The 15,190-nt window shown below is 39.7% G+C and overlaps 1 protein-coding gene across 1 annotated transcript in view; it reads left to right on the plus strand.

The window, feature by feature from the left end:
* The window catches only part of IMPA2 (inositol monophosphatase 2), a 155,790-nt gene extending 140,966 nt beyond the window's left edge, over positions 1-14,824 (plus strand). The window contains exons 7-8 of the mRNA XM_086932376.1: positions 13,351-13,502; positions 14,402-14,824. Of these exons, the coding sequence (XP_086788502.1) occupies positions 13,351-13,502; positions 14,402-14,517 (268 nt within the window). The 3' untranslated portion in view covers positions 14,518-14,824. The remainder of the gene's footprint in view (positions 1-13,350; positions 13,503-14,401) is intronic.
* Positions 14,825-15,190: the final 366 nt, after the last annotated feature.

Consider the following 15,190-nt stretch of genomic DNA (forward strand, 5'->3'; position numbering starts at 1 on the left):
AGCTGCACATTAAGACAATAACAATTCTAGAGCTACCATAAGAATGCCAGTGTGACAGATCCCGATGTGTCTGCGTGAGTCATGGACTGCAGCACAATGGGCCAGTATTCAATCATTATTGACAAATAAATCTTAGCATACCAGTAAATGGGCACATTACAGTATGTGTACATCCTGTATTTACATAACCTCAGGAATGTCTAATGGGTCATCCGGAGCCGGAACCACTTGGAGCGCCGTCACAATTATGTTCCAAACGGACAAATTTACTCTGCTGATCTCATGTTTGAGAAGATGCCTTGACATGCAATTTAATATGTGGGAGGACCATAAGTGATAAATATTTGCGGTGTTCAAATTTTGGGGAATCTAAAATTTGGGGTAGGGTTTTTCTCCCACAAATCTTGGTAGCAGAGGATGGTTGCACGCTAAAGAGCACCTTCTTTTACCAAGAAACCAGTTTTTAGGTTTCTTTTACCCCCTAATGCCTAGTCCTAGGAGATAATTAATTTTCTACTGGAGTTCCTGGTGTCAAGATTTTGCTGAGAAGTCTGACTTGCAGTGGTATTTTTTTATGATTTAGAGTGTAAGTATGAATAGGGCTGAATGAATCTGTGAAATGTGCATTTTTTAGGTGTTTGTGATGCACTGTTTGTGAGGTACTGTTAAAGTGTTGAGATTGTGAGATGGATTACTATGCTGTATGTGAGATGTTTGGTTATGTGATGTTGATTCTAAGCTCAGTTGTGGTTTGATCACTAGTGTGTTGATCTAATGTTATTTGTGAATTTTGTTTTATATAATAAATAATGTGTTCTACTATTGTAGTGCGAGGCACTGCATTCACACAGACAGGATGTTGAGACAGAAAAGTCCTCCGCACTGTAATGGATGTATACCCCTTCCCTAAGTACCCAACTATACTGTTGTCTGGATCCCTAATGTTGATTTTTGTTGTCGTAGGCAAACACGGATCATGTGTATGCACCATGACATAGGCATGCCTCACAGACTGTGGTATTCTTGGACTGGGAAGGGTGCATCAACACAAAAAGGACCAAAGGAGCTCATTGTAAGACACAACCCGCATCACTTTCCAAATATAATCTAAAAAATAAAAGATGCAGGTGGTCTACAAACTACAGGGTCATATTAATCTACAGTAAGTCTCAAAAAGAGGAAGAAACTGAACTGAATGAAGAAAACCCTCACCCACAGTATGGTGGCATGCTTCATCATAGGGTTCATTTTCATACCACTTAGAGGTGAGTTAATGGTGTGGGCTACAACTCTCCACCCATGGAGAAGAGCTCTTGGTTAGTGCCTTTTAAGGATAACCCTCGGGGAGCTCTTTGATGTATTGAAAGGGGATCAGAGTGTAATAGAAAACAGTGAGAAAGTGATATCTAAATGCTTCTTGGTGGACAATCTCATATCTTTAAAAGGTGTCCCAGAGGCGCATAATAACAAAATGAGAAGAAAATGGGGCTATAACTCCATCCTATAAGTAATAAGGGGTTGACATGTTTCTGTCATTCCTGCTAATACTACCAAGAAATGTATGGTATTCTTCATGACCTGTGTTGCCAATCTTATCACCCTGCAACCAAAGAAGTATAGTAAATAAATAGGAGTACAAATTCTGGTCCACACTGAATGTGGCTTTACCAAGGTTACCAACATCCTAAAAAACTGGGGTACGTAGGTCTCAACTTGCCAAACCATCAACAGACAGGGGCAGGACTTACCAAGAGTCCACTGCCTTTCAAATTGGCCCATTTATGGTGAGGACTTACCTACACCCAGCAACTGGGCCAAGTACCCTACAAGGAGTACTTGGTCCAGGTGCTCAGGATCCCATAGTAGCTCTGGCCTGGGACATCAGGAGTAAGAGGCCTAAACCCTCACGGTTGGGCCCATTAACCCCTGTGTGCCCAATGGCCCTCTGAAAGGCATTCTGACACAGGTTTTCCTTTTCAGGGTTGTGTGTTTAATACAGGTTGGTGAGTTTTGTTCTTGAGTGCACAGGAGTAAACACATTAGTAATGGTGGATTATCAATGGACAGGGGTCTTCCTAGTGTAAATTGTGATTTAAACGGTACCGCAAAAGGTGCTGTTCTTGCTGCTTTCGTATCTATTGATTGTGAGATTTGTCTTACCTTAACTTGCTGACTTTCTTAGGTTGAGCAGACAAGGTTTTATTGTGTGTAAATTGAGTCAAAAAGGTTTTGCAAATGTTTTCCTTATGCACTGAGAAGATGTGCAGTGATTGGTTAATCTGCCAGGGAGCAGCTCTGGGACTGGTGAGACAGTTGACATAGTGGCACTGCGATAGGTTGACCTTTGACAGAGCAGGAGTGGTTGTTTGGTAGGTTATTTTGTGTGATTATTAGATCAATTTGAATCGCCTCCATATGAAATCATGACCGACAATGGGCCAGATGTAGGAAGCCAATTTGCGATCATAAAATCTGAAATTCGTAGAATTTCAGCGTTTCCGTTCACAAATTAGCAGTGTGCAATGTAGCACACAAAAACCCCCTTGCAAAATAAGGAATCGCAAAATTTGCGCTTCCCTATTTTGCGCTTGCATTTAAGGAAAGGCAAATTGCAATTCCTTAAATGCAATGTAAGAAGCACAAAAGAAAGTGCGATTTGGCCTTAAGGAATCGCAAATTACCACCATCTTCAAGTTGGTGTTAATTTGCGAATTCCTTTAAAAAAGCACTTTTTTCCTTCTGTAGAAGTGCCATGTGGCACACAGTCATGCCCTTAGGGCATGTATGTGCGCCACATGTGCACACATGCACATTTCAGGGGGGCAACAGGGTGTCCCTCTGGAACCCTTGCACCCTTGAAATTGCGCATACAATTTGTGAATACCTATTGAGTACTCGCGAATTGCGTGCGTAATTCCCATTCATTCCTATGGGCCTTTAGGCCCATAGGAATGAATGGGAAGGTATTCCTTGATTGCGATTCGCAATCAAGGAATATTAAGAAATCGTAAAAAATATTGCGATTCCTACCCAAATGGCATTTTGTAAATCCTTAATAACGATTCCCTAAAAATCGCTATTAAGAACTCACAAAACTGCTATTACCTACATCTGGCCCATTGAGTTCTATCCGTGTTCCAGGGTTTTTAAATGGCATGATTATGCCTCTTTTGATAAAGACTTACAGTCACATGCATCATTGTTGGCTTTTGCGATTTCTTAGTTGCGATTTTTAAGGAATCGCAATTAAGAAATCGCAAAAGCCTATGCATGAAGAAATCGCTGAAAAATGTGCGATTTCGTAAAATTTCTTAATTGCGACTCGCAAATTGGAATCGCAATTAAGGAATACCTCCCCATTCATTCCTATGGGCCTAGAGGCCCATAGGAATGAATGGGAAGACATTCTCAATTTGCGATTAGCAATTAGCGAATCGCAAATTGAGAATGCAATTTCAAGGGTGCAGGGGTGTCCAAAGGACACCTTGTTGCACCCCAGAAATCAATCTGTGCGCACATGTTGTGCACACACATGCCCTAAGGGCATGTGTGTGCACAACATGAAACTTTGAAAAATGCACAAAAGTGCATTTTTCAAAGTTTTCGCAAATTACCATGAGGTTCAACCTCATGGTAATTTGCTCCCCCTAATTGGCGAAATCGCAATTTTTTTAAGTTTCATGCATTGCATTTAAGGAATCGAAAAATGCGATTCCTTAAATGCAATTGCAATTTGAGAATTCGCAAATATTTACGAATTCTCAAATTGCAAGGGCCTTCACCCTTCATGCATTCCAAAAGCAGATTTTGCGATCGCAAACGGCCGATTTTTGCACCATTTGCGATTGCAAAATCCTTTGATGCATGTGCCTGTTAGTTTCCTTTAGAAGGTACCTTTAAAATTACAAAGCTAGATTTCCCGAGACAAACAGTGAATAAAAGAAAGCTGTTACCTAGACTCACACAGTTTGAGGCATTGAACAAATGGGATCGAATGGCCACAGAGATGGAAAGAAAAAAAATGTTAAAGCAAGTGAAGGGTTCCTTTAGACAATATTTAGAGAATAAGTGGGATCGACAGATGAAATGTTGAAAGATGGATATGATGGAGGGTGTGAGAGTTTCCCTCTAACAATTAAAGAAACCTATGAACAAACTAGTACAAAGGTAGGAAAAGAGTAGAACAATGATACAGGCAAGGAGGATAATTTTATTAATGATCTTTTAAATTCCAGACCTCCTTCATATATTGACACAACACAGGGAACTGATGCTGGCCCTGGTGGAGTACCACAAATGGGTGCAGCAGCACATATTACAGCTGTGCAGATACAGAGCTCCCCTACAGCTGTGAATGTTAGAATGATAGTGAGGGCCCCACCTGAAATTGCAAAAACGGCAGTGCTGAGAACTAGTAGAGATATAATTACTGTTTATCCAATTCAAAACTGTTACTGCAGTTAAGGTACAAGAGATTTCTAAAAAGGAACTATTAATGTTGGTTTTTTAAAAATTGCATTTGTAGAAATGTTACAAGGGACAATTAATGTAAATGGACTGTTATCATACAGTGTTGATGAAATTAAGTATTTGATCAAAGAAGTACCCAGATGTGTGAATGAAGCACATGGTAAATTAGAGGAATTGGATGACGTGTGTAAGATTGTCATCAGTAAGATGAAGAAATTACAAAATGGATCTAACTTATGATGATATAAAATAATTGGATTTGAGGACTTTAAGAGCTTACACTAAAGATTTAATTGAAAAGATAAGGGACTGAAGTGATTTAAGGAAATACAGAGATAGAAAATGGGAACTGCAAGTAAAAAGAAGCTTAAAGAATCCGAGAGCAAAGGGATCAGTTAGTGATTCAGAAGTGAGATCCGGAACAATTCTAGAGTTCCATTAAGAGAAGTACATGGGGGAAATCTAGTACATGTGCCATGGACGAAAACTGATCTTTATGCTTTTAACTTTCCAAAACTGAGAGAGGAGCCTGAGAAGTGGTACAAGGAGGTTTCTAGATTGAAAACGAATTCACAGATGCTGTGGACTGATTTAGGTTCATTATTTGAGATCGTGATCTCTAGTGATTTCTGGTCTAAACGTAAGGCTGCTGTTGCATGGCTAACTAAAGAACCAGGTAAAGTTGCTCCTAAGAATGCTCCTTCTTAGGAGATAGCTGATATATATAGACAGGTGATGGAACATTTGAAACGAAAGTTAGCTGAAAAGGATATTAATTGGTCAAACATTTTGAGAACGTCACATGAACTGAAAGATCAATGCATACATATGAGACGTTCATGCATATTTTCTAAAGACACAGCAGAGTTCATGATTCCAAGAACGTTTGTGTCATAGGTTTTATTTTCACTTGAATTATGCCTTTGCTTCCTCAATTAAGTAGTCCTATTCAGCTAATTGAAATGTACTGGTGGACAAAGAGTGTAGATAAGATTTTAATGATAGCAAAATAAAGTATTGATTGGCATAATGCAAGCACAAGAAAATCAAAGAGAGAAGTTGCAGGCTGCCCAGACAAAGCAATTTGAAAGGAATGCCCGAAATCAGTTGATGGGTTCAGATAAAGGTTATGTTCAATCTGTAAAGACTGGAGTGAATGGAATGACTCAAACGCAAGGCCTGAGAATGGGAAATAGGTCAATGCAAATGCGAGGTAGTGGTAAACGGATGATGAACAATCCTGGGATGAGTTTAAATGACAGGATGTTGGCTTTTGTAGTAAATTTGTAGTAAAATTGGGAACTGGAAGCGGGAATACAGACAAAATCCAGATAGCATCAACAATTAAGCATCAAGAATTAATTTGTTCCCCAGATGCAGAAAATGCATTGTCAATTATCCCAATGTGATCAACTTCTGTGCAGAGTTTGCCTGATCAGAAACTGTTTTGCACGATAATGCTTTCGGCCCCAGTGTTGCAGCAAAACATCAGTAACAAAATGCCATTTAGTGAAGGGTACCAACAGAATCCACTGATTCTCAGTAATGATTCTTCTTCGCTTTCTACACAAATTAATACTCAATGAGAGTGCCTGAGAGGGGAAGAGAATTGCTAACTTGGATCAGTCTTAGAGGTAGACCATAGTGCCCCATACATTGATGATAAAGTCAATGGCCACATCATTTCAGTTTTAATCGATACAGTAGGTTCGTGTTCTACAGTTCATTCTATGGGGTCTCAAACCCACCCTTCTCATGAAGAGAAGTTCAAATTGTAGGGATCAGTAATAAACATAACTGTTGATCACATTACGATAGATGTTTCACTTAAAATAGGACAAACTGAGAATAAACATCCTTGCATTTTGTGTGATTCAAGTTCTGTGAACCTGTTGCACAGAGACTTGCTTTGCATAAGAATTGTGTGATTTATTGCTTGCCAGATGGTGTTACATTTGAAACACAAGGTCAGTATTCAATGTTTAAAAACAAATCACAGGATTCAAGAGTTCAATTGTTTCCAGTTCTACCAAAAGATGACCGGCCTCTGGATTTAAGACATATTGTCAAAGAAAAGGTGTGAGATTTCCTTGGTAAAGAGAGAGGACTGATAAAAAAGTGCAGAGGCAGTTAAAGGTAGAATAAAACCTGATGCCACTTCCCCCAGAATTAAACACTATAAACTTTCAAGAAAAGCAGAGATAGGGATGAACCCCGACATTTAGAAAATGATTGAGCATAGAATCCTTCGGGAAGTAGTAAATGGCAGATTGTCCAAAATCTTAGAAAAAGAAATAAAATTGTCATCCCATGTTGTCCAGTTGTGCCAAATCCAGCAGCAATCTTGTTCCAAATTCCCTCAGATCAAAGTGTTATACAGTCATTCACTTATGCCAAGCGTACTTCTCCATTCCTCTTCACGAGGAAAGTCAATTCCTCTTTACGTTACAATTCCAAAATAAAGTAATTATGTTTTGATGAATCCCACAAGGATATACTGAATGTCCTTCAGTCTTTAGCCACAGGCTAAAGAAACGCTAGGCCATGGGTATTCGCAAACGTTTCCCCAGAGGCTACAAACTATTGTGTGTGTGTGTGCCCGAGGACTGCATTAATGGCAGCATGGTGGGAGTGAGGTTTTGTGGGGGGTTAAGGCGGGCGTAGGGGAAGGAAAACCCATATATGGTGTGGTCAGTGAGTCATGTAGATATTTTAAGGGTTTCTTTCCATACTTCTCTCGGAATTCAGTCCCTAGTCTCCAGAAGAGTCACAGATTTGACAATACTGTGTTATTCTGTATCTGAAATGCTATCCCACTCCTGCACCTTGGGGTAAGCCTTTCTGCTTGCTATTGCTACCTTAGGAGACCAAGTGTAAAAAGGAAGCAACCTGATTATTGAATAGAATTGAAATAAAACTGAATTGCAGAACATGAAACCAAAAAATCCAGGACCAATCACGGCTTCTCCACTTGACCTAACTGTTTGATCCTAGGCAGTTGCCTAGTTTCACTTTGCCTCCTTTTTCTTGATTATGACATGTAAGAGCACCCTGAAAAACATGAGTTCATGGTTTATGTGCTGTACAAACCTCTTGTGTTTGATTTAATAAAACTATAATGTTACCCATGTATATATCACAACCCTGACCACCCAGAGGTTTTTACGTGGCATGTGACTTGCTTCTTTGTTAACACTATCACTGCTGCATCAATGCCCCCTCTGTGCTGAAAGTCCTTGGAATCCATTGTTCATGACGAGCTCAGCTCGTCAGAAGCACACGACCAGTATACTGCATGATGAGCTGAGCTCGTCATGAGCATCGAAGGGGTTAAATATTCGCATTGTTATCACGGTGTACGGAGGCATTAATTTTTCTACACTCATTGTTTTAAAAGAATAAGTTTTAAATCAAATAAGTCTGAATGCACTTATCTAGTCTGATGTGCTAAGGCGTAACTCTTCTGCATGTTAATGAAACACACTTTTTGAATTTTGAAGATACTTTATCTTATTTTTAAACATTATTGCAAGATGTGTTGAAAAATGAATGCGGATACATTTTGCAGGGAACCTTATTTGTTTCGTTTCTTTTACTTCAGTTAGCCTGTACATAAAGTCTTTCCTGGTTATTTAACATATGTTTAAATGCTAGTGCTTTCTGCAGTAAACAGCAGTGCAGTCATTTAGGTGGGGGCCGCATGTGAAGGTGAGGTGAGCTGCATGCGGCCACCGGGCTGTACTTTGAGTACCAGGGGTCTAGAAAATGTGAGGTTGCCCTGTAGCTTAGTTTTAGTCCGGTATATAGATTAATTATTGCACCAAAAATAAAAGTAGACTGTAAACTGGACATAATTGCTTTCTGAATCTTTAAACTGGCAGTGGTTATAAAGTTCCACCCAACAAAAATGCTATATTGTAAAAATGAAGTAATCTATCTTGGTCACCATATTGAAAAAAAATGCAAGGAAAGTCTCAAAAGAACACATGTCTGCAATTCTGAAAATGAATACTCTTACCACCCAGAGGGAGGTAAGGATGTTTCTGGGAATTGTTGGCGGCTGTCGTCATTGAATTCCAGACTTTTCCTAGATTGTGAAACCCTTAATAAGGTTGACTCATAGTGACATAAAAGATCTGGTACCATTTGACGAAGAGTGTTCAGGAGTTTTCCAAGTTTGTGCAGTGCACCTGCTCTTGGAATCCTGGATTATAATTTAACTTTCTTTTTGTACTGTCATGAGAAAGGGGAAAGTGCATTATTCATTCTCACACAGAAGCATGGTGGGATGATAAGACCCACAGCCTCAGCAGTATTGGATTGTAAGTCTGCGTTGTTGTCTGAAGTCCTTGCCATTGAACACAGTGAAGAAATAGAAATGGGCCATAATTTAATTTGATATGTCCCATATGAAGTTGAGATTTTGTTAACAGGTACAAGGACTCCGCACGACAAACAGTTGACTAACAAAATGTGAGCAAGTCATTCTTACAGCTGAAAATATTTCAAATAAAAGGTGCAATTTGCTGAAGCCAGCAACACTGCTTCCGATTCCAGATAAAGGTTGTGAAGACAGCGACAATGAGGATGAAGATAATAAAAGTATACCAAGCCAACCAAATCCAGATATGTAAGAGACTCATTTAGAAATGGCTGATCTGACTCTGTTTGTTCATGGTGTAATGGTTATAGCAGAGAACTTCACTGAGTCAGTAGCAAACCTTTCAGCCATATCCTTAACTTATCTATCCCCGTCAAATCCTTTCTTCAGCATATTTCTTTTATTATCACCCTATGCGTGCATAATGAATAATATGAATTCTCTCTTGCTCCGCTTTTGATGCTTTGTTCAGTTCATTTACTTCCAGCCTTTGCTGCTTCTAGAATATAATTTTCCATTTTGTTTCAAAGAAACTTCAGTTTCTTGGAACAGGTCCCTTTTCACAATGACATAAAACTGTCAAACTCTATTACTTTAACATCCACTTCTGCCCACTACCGCCTTTTCAACAGCTACAAAATATGCCCCAATGCACCACTCCCTCGGCTGGTGCCTTTGCAAATGAACCAGTCTGATGAAAGTTAAGTCCTGTGTTGTTCTTTCGCATGGGAGCTTCTTGGAAAAAGCTCACATTTCTGCACCCTTTTGAACCCTCTTGCCTCAACTCACACCATTACCATCAGGTTTACTACTCACTTAAAGAAGGTAGTCTTTTTCAAGAGCTTTGAAGAAAGCCTTCAGATAGCACCTCGTTCAGCTCAGGAGTTCTTGAGTTTCATCCTCACAGTTGCTGGCCTCTCCTAGGACCTTAATGAGCAGTGGTCAGTTTTCCATGGTAACTGTCCAGTTCTTCCCGCCTTTCTCACCCTTTCGATGGTCTCAATCCTGCTTAGATTCAGTGGCTTCCCCACCTCTCTCCTATCTTCAAAGAGAAGTATTTTACCACCTATTAGAACATTGAAATGTTGAGAGCTCCATTAATGACAATGGAGCAGCAGCAGCCTCTATGAACTGGTATCGGCCTGCAACATTTCAATTGCCCTCACCCTTTCTCTTTCCCCTCCTCTTGAAAATATATTAACTAGGCAGAGGAAAGCAAAAGGCAAAGGCCTTGCAGGAGGACACTCGCAGCCTTCACCCTTCCCTCCTCCCGTAGCTCAAAGTCACTAGGGCTTCAGATCGAGGGAGGGGTGAATGCTACTCGGCTCCTGGGTGTCCCTGGTTTGGCTGAACTACAAAAATCAGTTCAGCCAAGTCCGGGAGAACCCGGGTCTGAGCTACTGCCCCGTTTCACGTGTTGCTGTGAATATTCAACTTTGGCTTTGGACCCGAGAGGGATTTCAACCCCCTTGGGTTCCGAGAGACCTTTGTTTTTCCAATTAGAACATTCTGCCCTCATACCTTGCCGTAGCTGAGCTATACCACTCCTTTTTTAAAGACCATCACCTTCAGTTGGAGCCTTTAACGCTGGAGAGGGCCTTTAATGCCCGGCATAGATTTCTACAGCAAGCTGTAAAACTATATTAGAACATTGAAATGTTCAGAGCTCCATTGAAGACAATGAAGTGGCTCAGGGCTTACAATGGCTGGTATATGCCTTCTGCTCCAACATTGCAATGTTTGTCTTTCCATTTCTCCCTGTTTTTTTAAAAACATTGGACCCTTAGTGGGTGGAATGTTCTAGTGACCATATAGCACTTCTGCCTCTGCTATACCAGTTGGTAAATGCATTCTCCTTCAATATATAATTCTGATGCATGGCCTTTAACAACCGGTATAGCCCTCAGACTGCAAGTCTAAAATATTTGGTTCTTCTCTACAGCCCAGTAACTTTACATGCACAATAATGAGATGCACAGCACTTCTGAATGAGTTTTTCAATAAGTCATTAAAGATTAATATGAGACATCCCACTCCAAGCAGTAAACCCATACACTAGAATTCTGGGAGATCAATCAAAGACAATGAATGAACTATGGCTAATAATGGCTGGTATTAGCCTTCTATTTCCAACTTTCCAGTGTTTGTCTTTCTCCCTTATATATTTAGAACATTCTACCCTCAGTGGGGGAAATGTTCTAAAAGCTGTATAGCCCTTTTGTCTCCTGCCATGCCAGTTGTTAAAGGCACTCTCCCTCAGCTCAGGCTTATAACTCTGGTTCAGGGCCTTTACCAACCCGTATAGCCTTTGGCAGGGGCCTTTAAGTCTATATGAAACCATGTTAGAAAAATGTAGCTTGAGATAGCATTAGGACTTGATAGTCTCAGACTAGCAACTAAGGTTCATAGATAAACATGAAAGTTGGTATTAGCTACAAATTCTTTGTTGGTATTAGCTTATTTCTGCCTTGGAGTAAGGCTTTGAAGCCACTGGAGATCACCAAGGTTTCCAGTATTTAGACCAGCATGAATCCAGCCACTGCAGTATAAAGATTATTCCCAATCCACTGGGATGAAAATAAGTCCCTATTAGACCATATGGATGGGGTGACAATAACAATGTTTGGCAAACAAACAGAACCATTACTGTTAGAAATGAAAATTACATTTAAAATGTTTTTCATTTATTACTTTGTGTCTAAAAGAAAACCAACTTCTTTATATGGATAATACTAATTCTCCCAACCAACGTTTGGGTGTGCATTGCTTGACATGCCATCAAGATAGATTAGAGTAGTGGCTCTGTGGTCCAGGGATCCAGTGAGGTCCACAAAGTCAACTCTGAGGATCCACGAATGCTTAAAAAATTACCTGACAGTAACAGATCCCTAAAGTAAATTAAAAAAAATAAGTAAAATTGAAAAATGTTAAACATTTTGTAAATGTAAAGGAATTTGAAATTGGAGGCTAACAATTAAGTTAATATCCTCAGATTAATTTGTGGGAGAAGGGCAAGTGCGCCAAGCAAAATATGGTATGGACAATGAGTGGGCTCAAATTAATTTTAAAAAGCTTCAGCCTTCCCATTAAAATTAACATTTTTTTATATATATTTGTAAATTAAATAAAATATTTCACCATTTGCATATTTGTTTGAATGCTAGTTTCTGTATTTTTTGGGTATAGGTATGCAGTTCAAATCATCAAAAATGCTTAGGTCGGGGTCCCCGGCTTCCAGTATTGAGTCAGTTGATAGGGTCAGTAATGATTCAGTGGGGGTGCCCAGGTTCCAATAATGATTAAGTGGAGGTCCACAGAAGGCAAAAGGGTAAGAACCACTGACCTAGAGGATTAAGTATTGAATGTAGAATTTGGTCTGTAGCCTTCAGTTCAGATGTTCATGCTCAGCTTTAAAAGTTGATAATAGGGACATCTATTTATTGCAGTGCTATAGAAATCACAAAAACTGAGGTAGTCACTGCTATATGATAGCACAAGTCATTTAATTTACACTGTAAAGCTATATTCTCTGTTCTAATTGGGCTGCGGCAATACTCCATGGGAGTTAACAATTGTCAAAAGGTAGGACAAACAAAACATTAACCACTTAAAAGCAATGTTTTGTAAAGGACACTAACATAAGCTAATCAAAAGCTGTGGGCAGGCTTTAGGCCCACAGAGTGAATACAGCATCTCTCGAAGATGGTGCATGCGCGCTGCCTAGGATCAAACTAAAAGTATGGGAGCCTTGGGGTTGCTATCCTGGGATTCAGATGGACCCGATGGGTCTATGGTATACATCAACAGATGAAGAAACACATAGATATAAAGACTGAGAGTTGTGTTCCTGTCATTAGACACTTTCATAGCTGTAAAATACATTTTGCTCAGTGGAGAATGTTGATGATATGTGTATTGAAGGATGTTATCAGAGAAGAGGCTGGGTGGTCTATCTTTTTTTTCTTCCTGTTTTCCGCATTGAAGTTGCTTTTAAAGTCAATAAAATGTGCCATATATTCTTTATTGATCATAAGCATTCCCACCAGGATGTGGTCCTAAGGAGAGTGTATGGTGTTGTAAAGTAATACATATGAGCCAGACACTCTTCTTCACAGATGTCTTCCCAGTTACACTCACTAAAAGAAAGAAAGAAGTTGCAGGACTTCCTTGACTGTGGCGGGTAGGCTAGTGTGCTTTATCCAGCACACCTTAAAGGTGATACAGAGGATGAGCTCCCTGTGTTTTGTGGGGTTGAAGAAGCCTTCAGTTATCTGGAGTCTCTCGGGGGCTTGAATATAAGCTCTTTCTACTTGCAGCACCACTGGTTGTAATTGGGCTCAAATTTACAACACTGAAGAGGAATTATCTATGCTATTGGTGTAGTTTCCTATACAAAAACAATAACAGAAACGATGATGGTAATTTGTTTCACCTTATTATTTTTTTTAAACCTAAGTGGTGCTGCATATGATGACAGTCAAATGTATTCTCTCTTTTAGGATTCGTATAATGGGGAGTGCAACACTGTCGCTGTGCTATCTCGCTTCAGGTGCTGCAGAGGCCTACTACCAGTTCGGTTTGCACTGCTGGGACTTGGCAGCTGCTACAGTCATAATCCGAGAGGCTGGAGGAGTGGTGATTGATACTTCAGGTACATGTTGATATGTTGTGGTCATTGTTCAAGAAGTTGGGAAGCGGCAATTAGAACTGTAGTTATGTCTGAAAGGTGTCTGTTTCTATGAGATGTACTGTACTGTAATGTAGCTTATAGCACGCTGCTGACGCTATTCAGTGTGTTAAAGGCCCTTAACCTGAATTATAGGCCCGGACCGAAGGCAAGGGTTTATAACATGGAGGAGGGCCTTTAGCAACTGTCATAGACTGAGGCAGAAGGGATATAAGGCTATTAGAATATTCCACCCATTGAAGGTAGACCGGTCTAAATTAAAAGGACAGAAAGACAAACATTGCAATGTTGGAGCACAAGGCTTATACCAGCCATTATTGAGCCAATTCATTATCTTCAATAGAGCATCCAACATTCTACGGTTCTAGTAGACACTTTTTACATGAGCAGGTAAGCTTACAGTCAATGAAGCAGGCACATGTGGCTGATACTACTGAGGCATCCTGATGGATAGCAGCTCTAACCTAAGAGGCAAGAGATTCCAGGGAGGACGACAAAACACCCCACATGTGTCCCAAAGAGATTGATGCCAGGATGAAGGGTGTGAACTATGCTTCAAATCTTTCCTGATGTGTTCAGTAATACCATAGAGGCTTTATGAGGGCATAGATGAATCCTGTTTGCCTGATGATGGGGCAAAGTTAATAAGGCTCTAAGCTGGCTTCCTAGTCATAAAGGTTTTAGCGGTGGGGAGGCGGTAATTAGGTCTCTAAGAAATACATACCATATACCTTTACGTTGAGGGAAGCGTTCCGTCAGACTCCTGGCGTGGCCTCCTATTCGGCCTTGCTGTGTAACTGATCAGTAGTGATTCTGTGAAAAAGTTACTGTATTTGTCTGTGCTTTGTGTCTCCTTCTCTCAGGGGGAGCCCTGGACCTCATGTCGTGCAGAGTGGTTGCAGCAGGCACAGAAGAAATAGCTCTGCTCATAGCACGTGAACTACAGACTATTAACTATGGAAGGGATGACGAGGACTGAAGCAATGTGGCGACAGCAATGAAAATACGCACATACTTTTTGAATGTGATGCCTGCTGGGAAAACATCTGTTGCCAGAGCGACCTCAGAATCTAGTGTTTAGGGATCTTTTATAAGCACAGATGTGTCAGCAGTCTCTTTGTGATTGTCTTTTGTCCTCACTAGTTTTTAATGTTTTGTGTTCCAGCAGTACCTGATCGAAATAATTGTTTGTAACTGTGGCTTTCAAGTTGCTTTGAGCTTTTACATGTGACCTGGGGCTCAAGTCTGACCCACATAGAGACAAATTAAACATTATTTTTCCAGAATACTGTTCTCAGGTATTTGATTTTCTTGATTATTATGTCAACATAAGGAAATTCAATACAGTAGTTTAATATACATTCATGTACAGTTCTGAAACGGATGCACATGAAAAAACATTATACATTTGATCTTTCATTTTTTTTCCACACAGACATTATCCAGATTTTGGCATTATTATCATGTATATAGTGCGAGCTACTACTGTATAATAAATGATAGTCGATTCTAGGAATGGTTTTTCTCTTTACAAATAGTGCCAGGAAAAATAAAATGAATATATATATATATATATATATATATATATATATATATATATATATATATATATATATATATATATATATATATATATATATATATATATATAT

This window comes from Lissotriton vulgaris, chromosome 7 (genome assembly GCF_964263255.1).
Source record: "Lissotriton vulgaris chromosome 7, aLisVul1.2, whole genome shotgun sequence".
NCBI lineage: Eukaryota > Metazoa > Chordata > Amphibia > Caudata > Salamandridae > Lissotriton > Lissotriton vulgaris.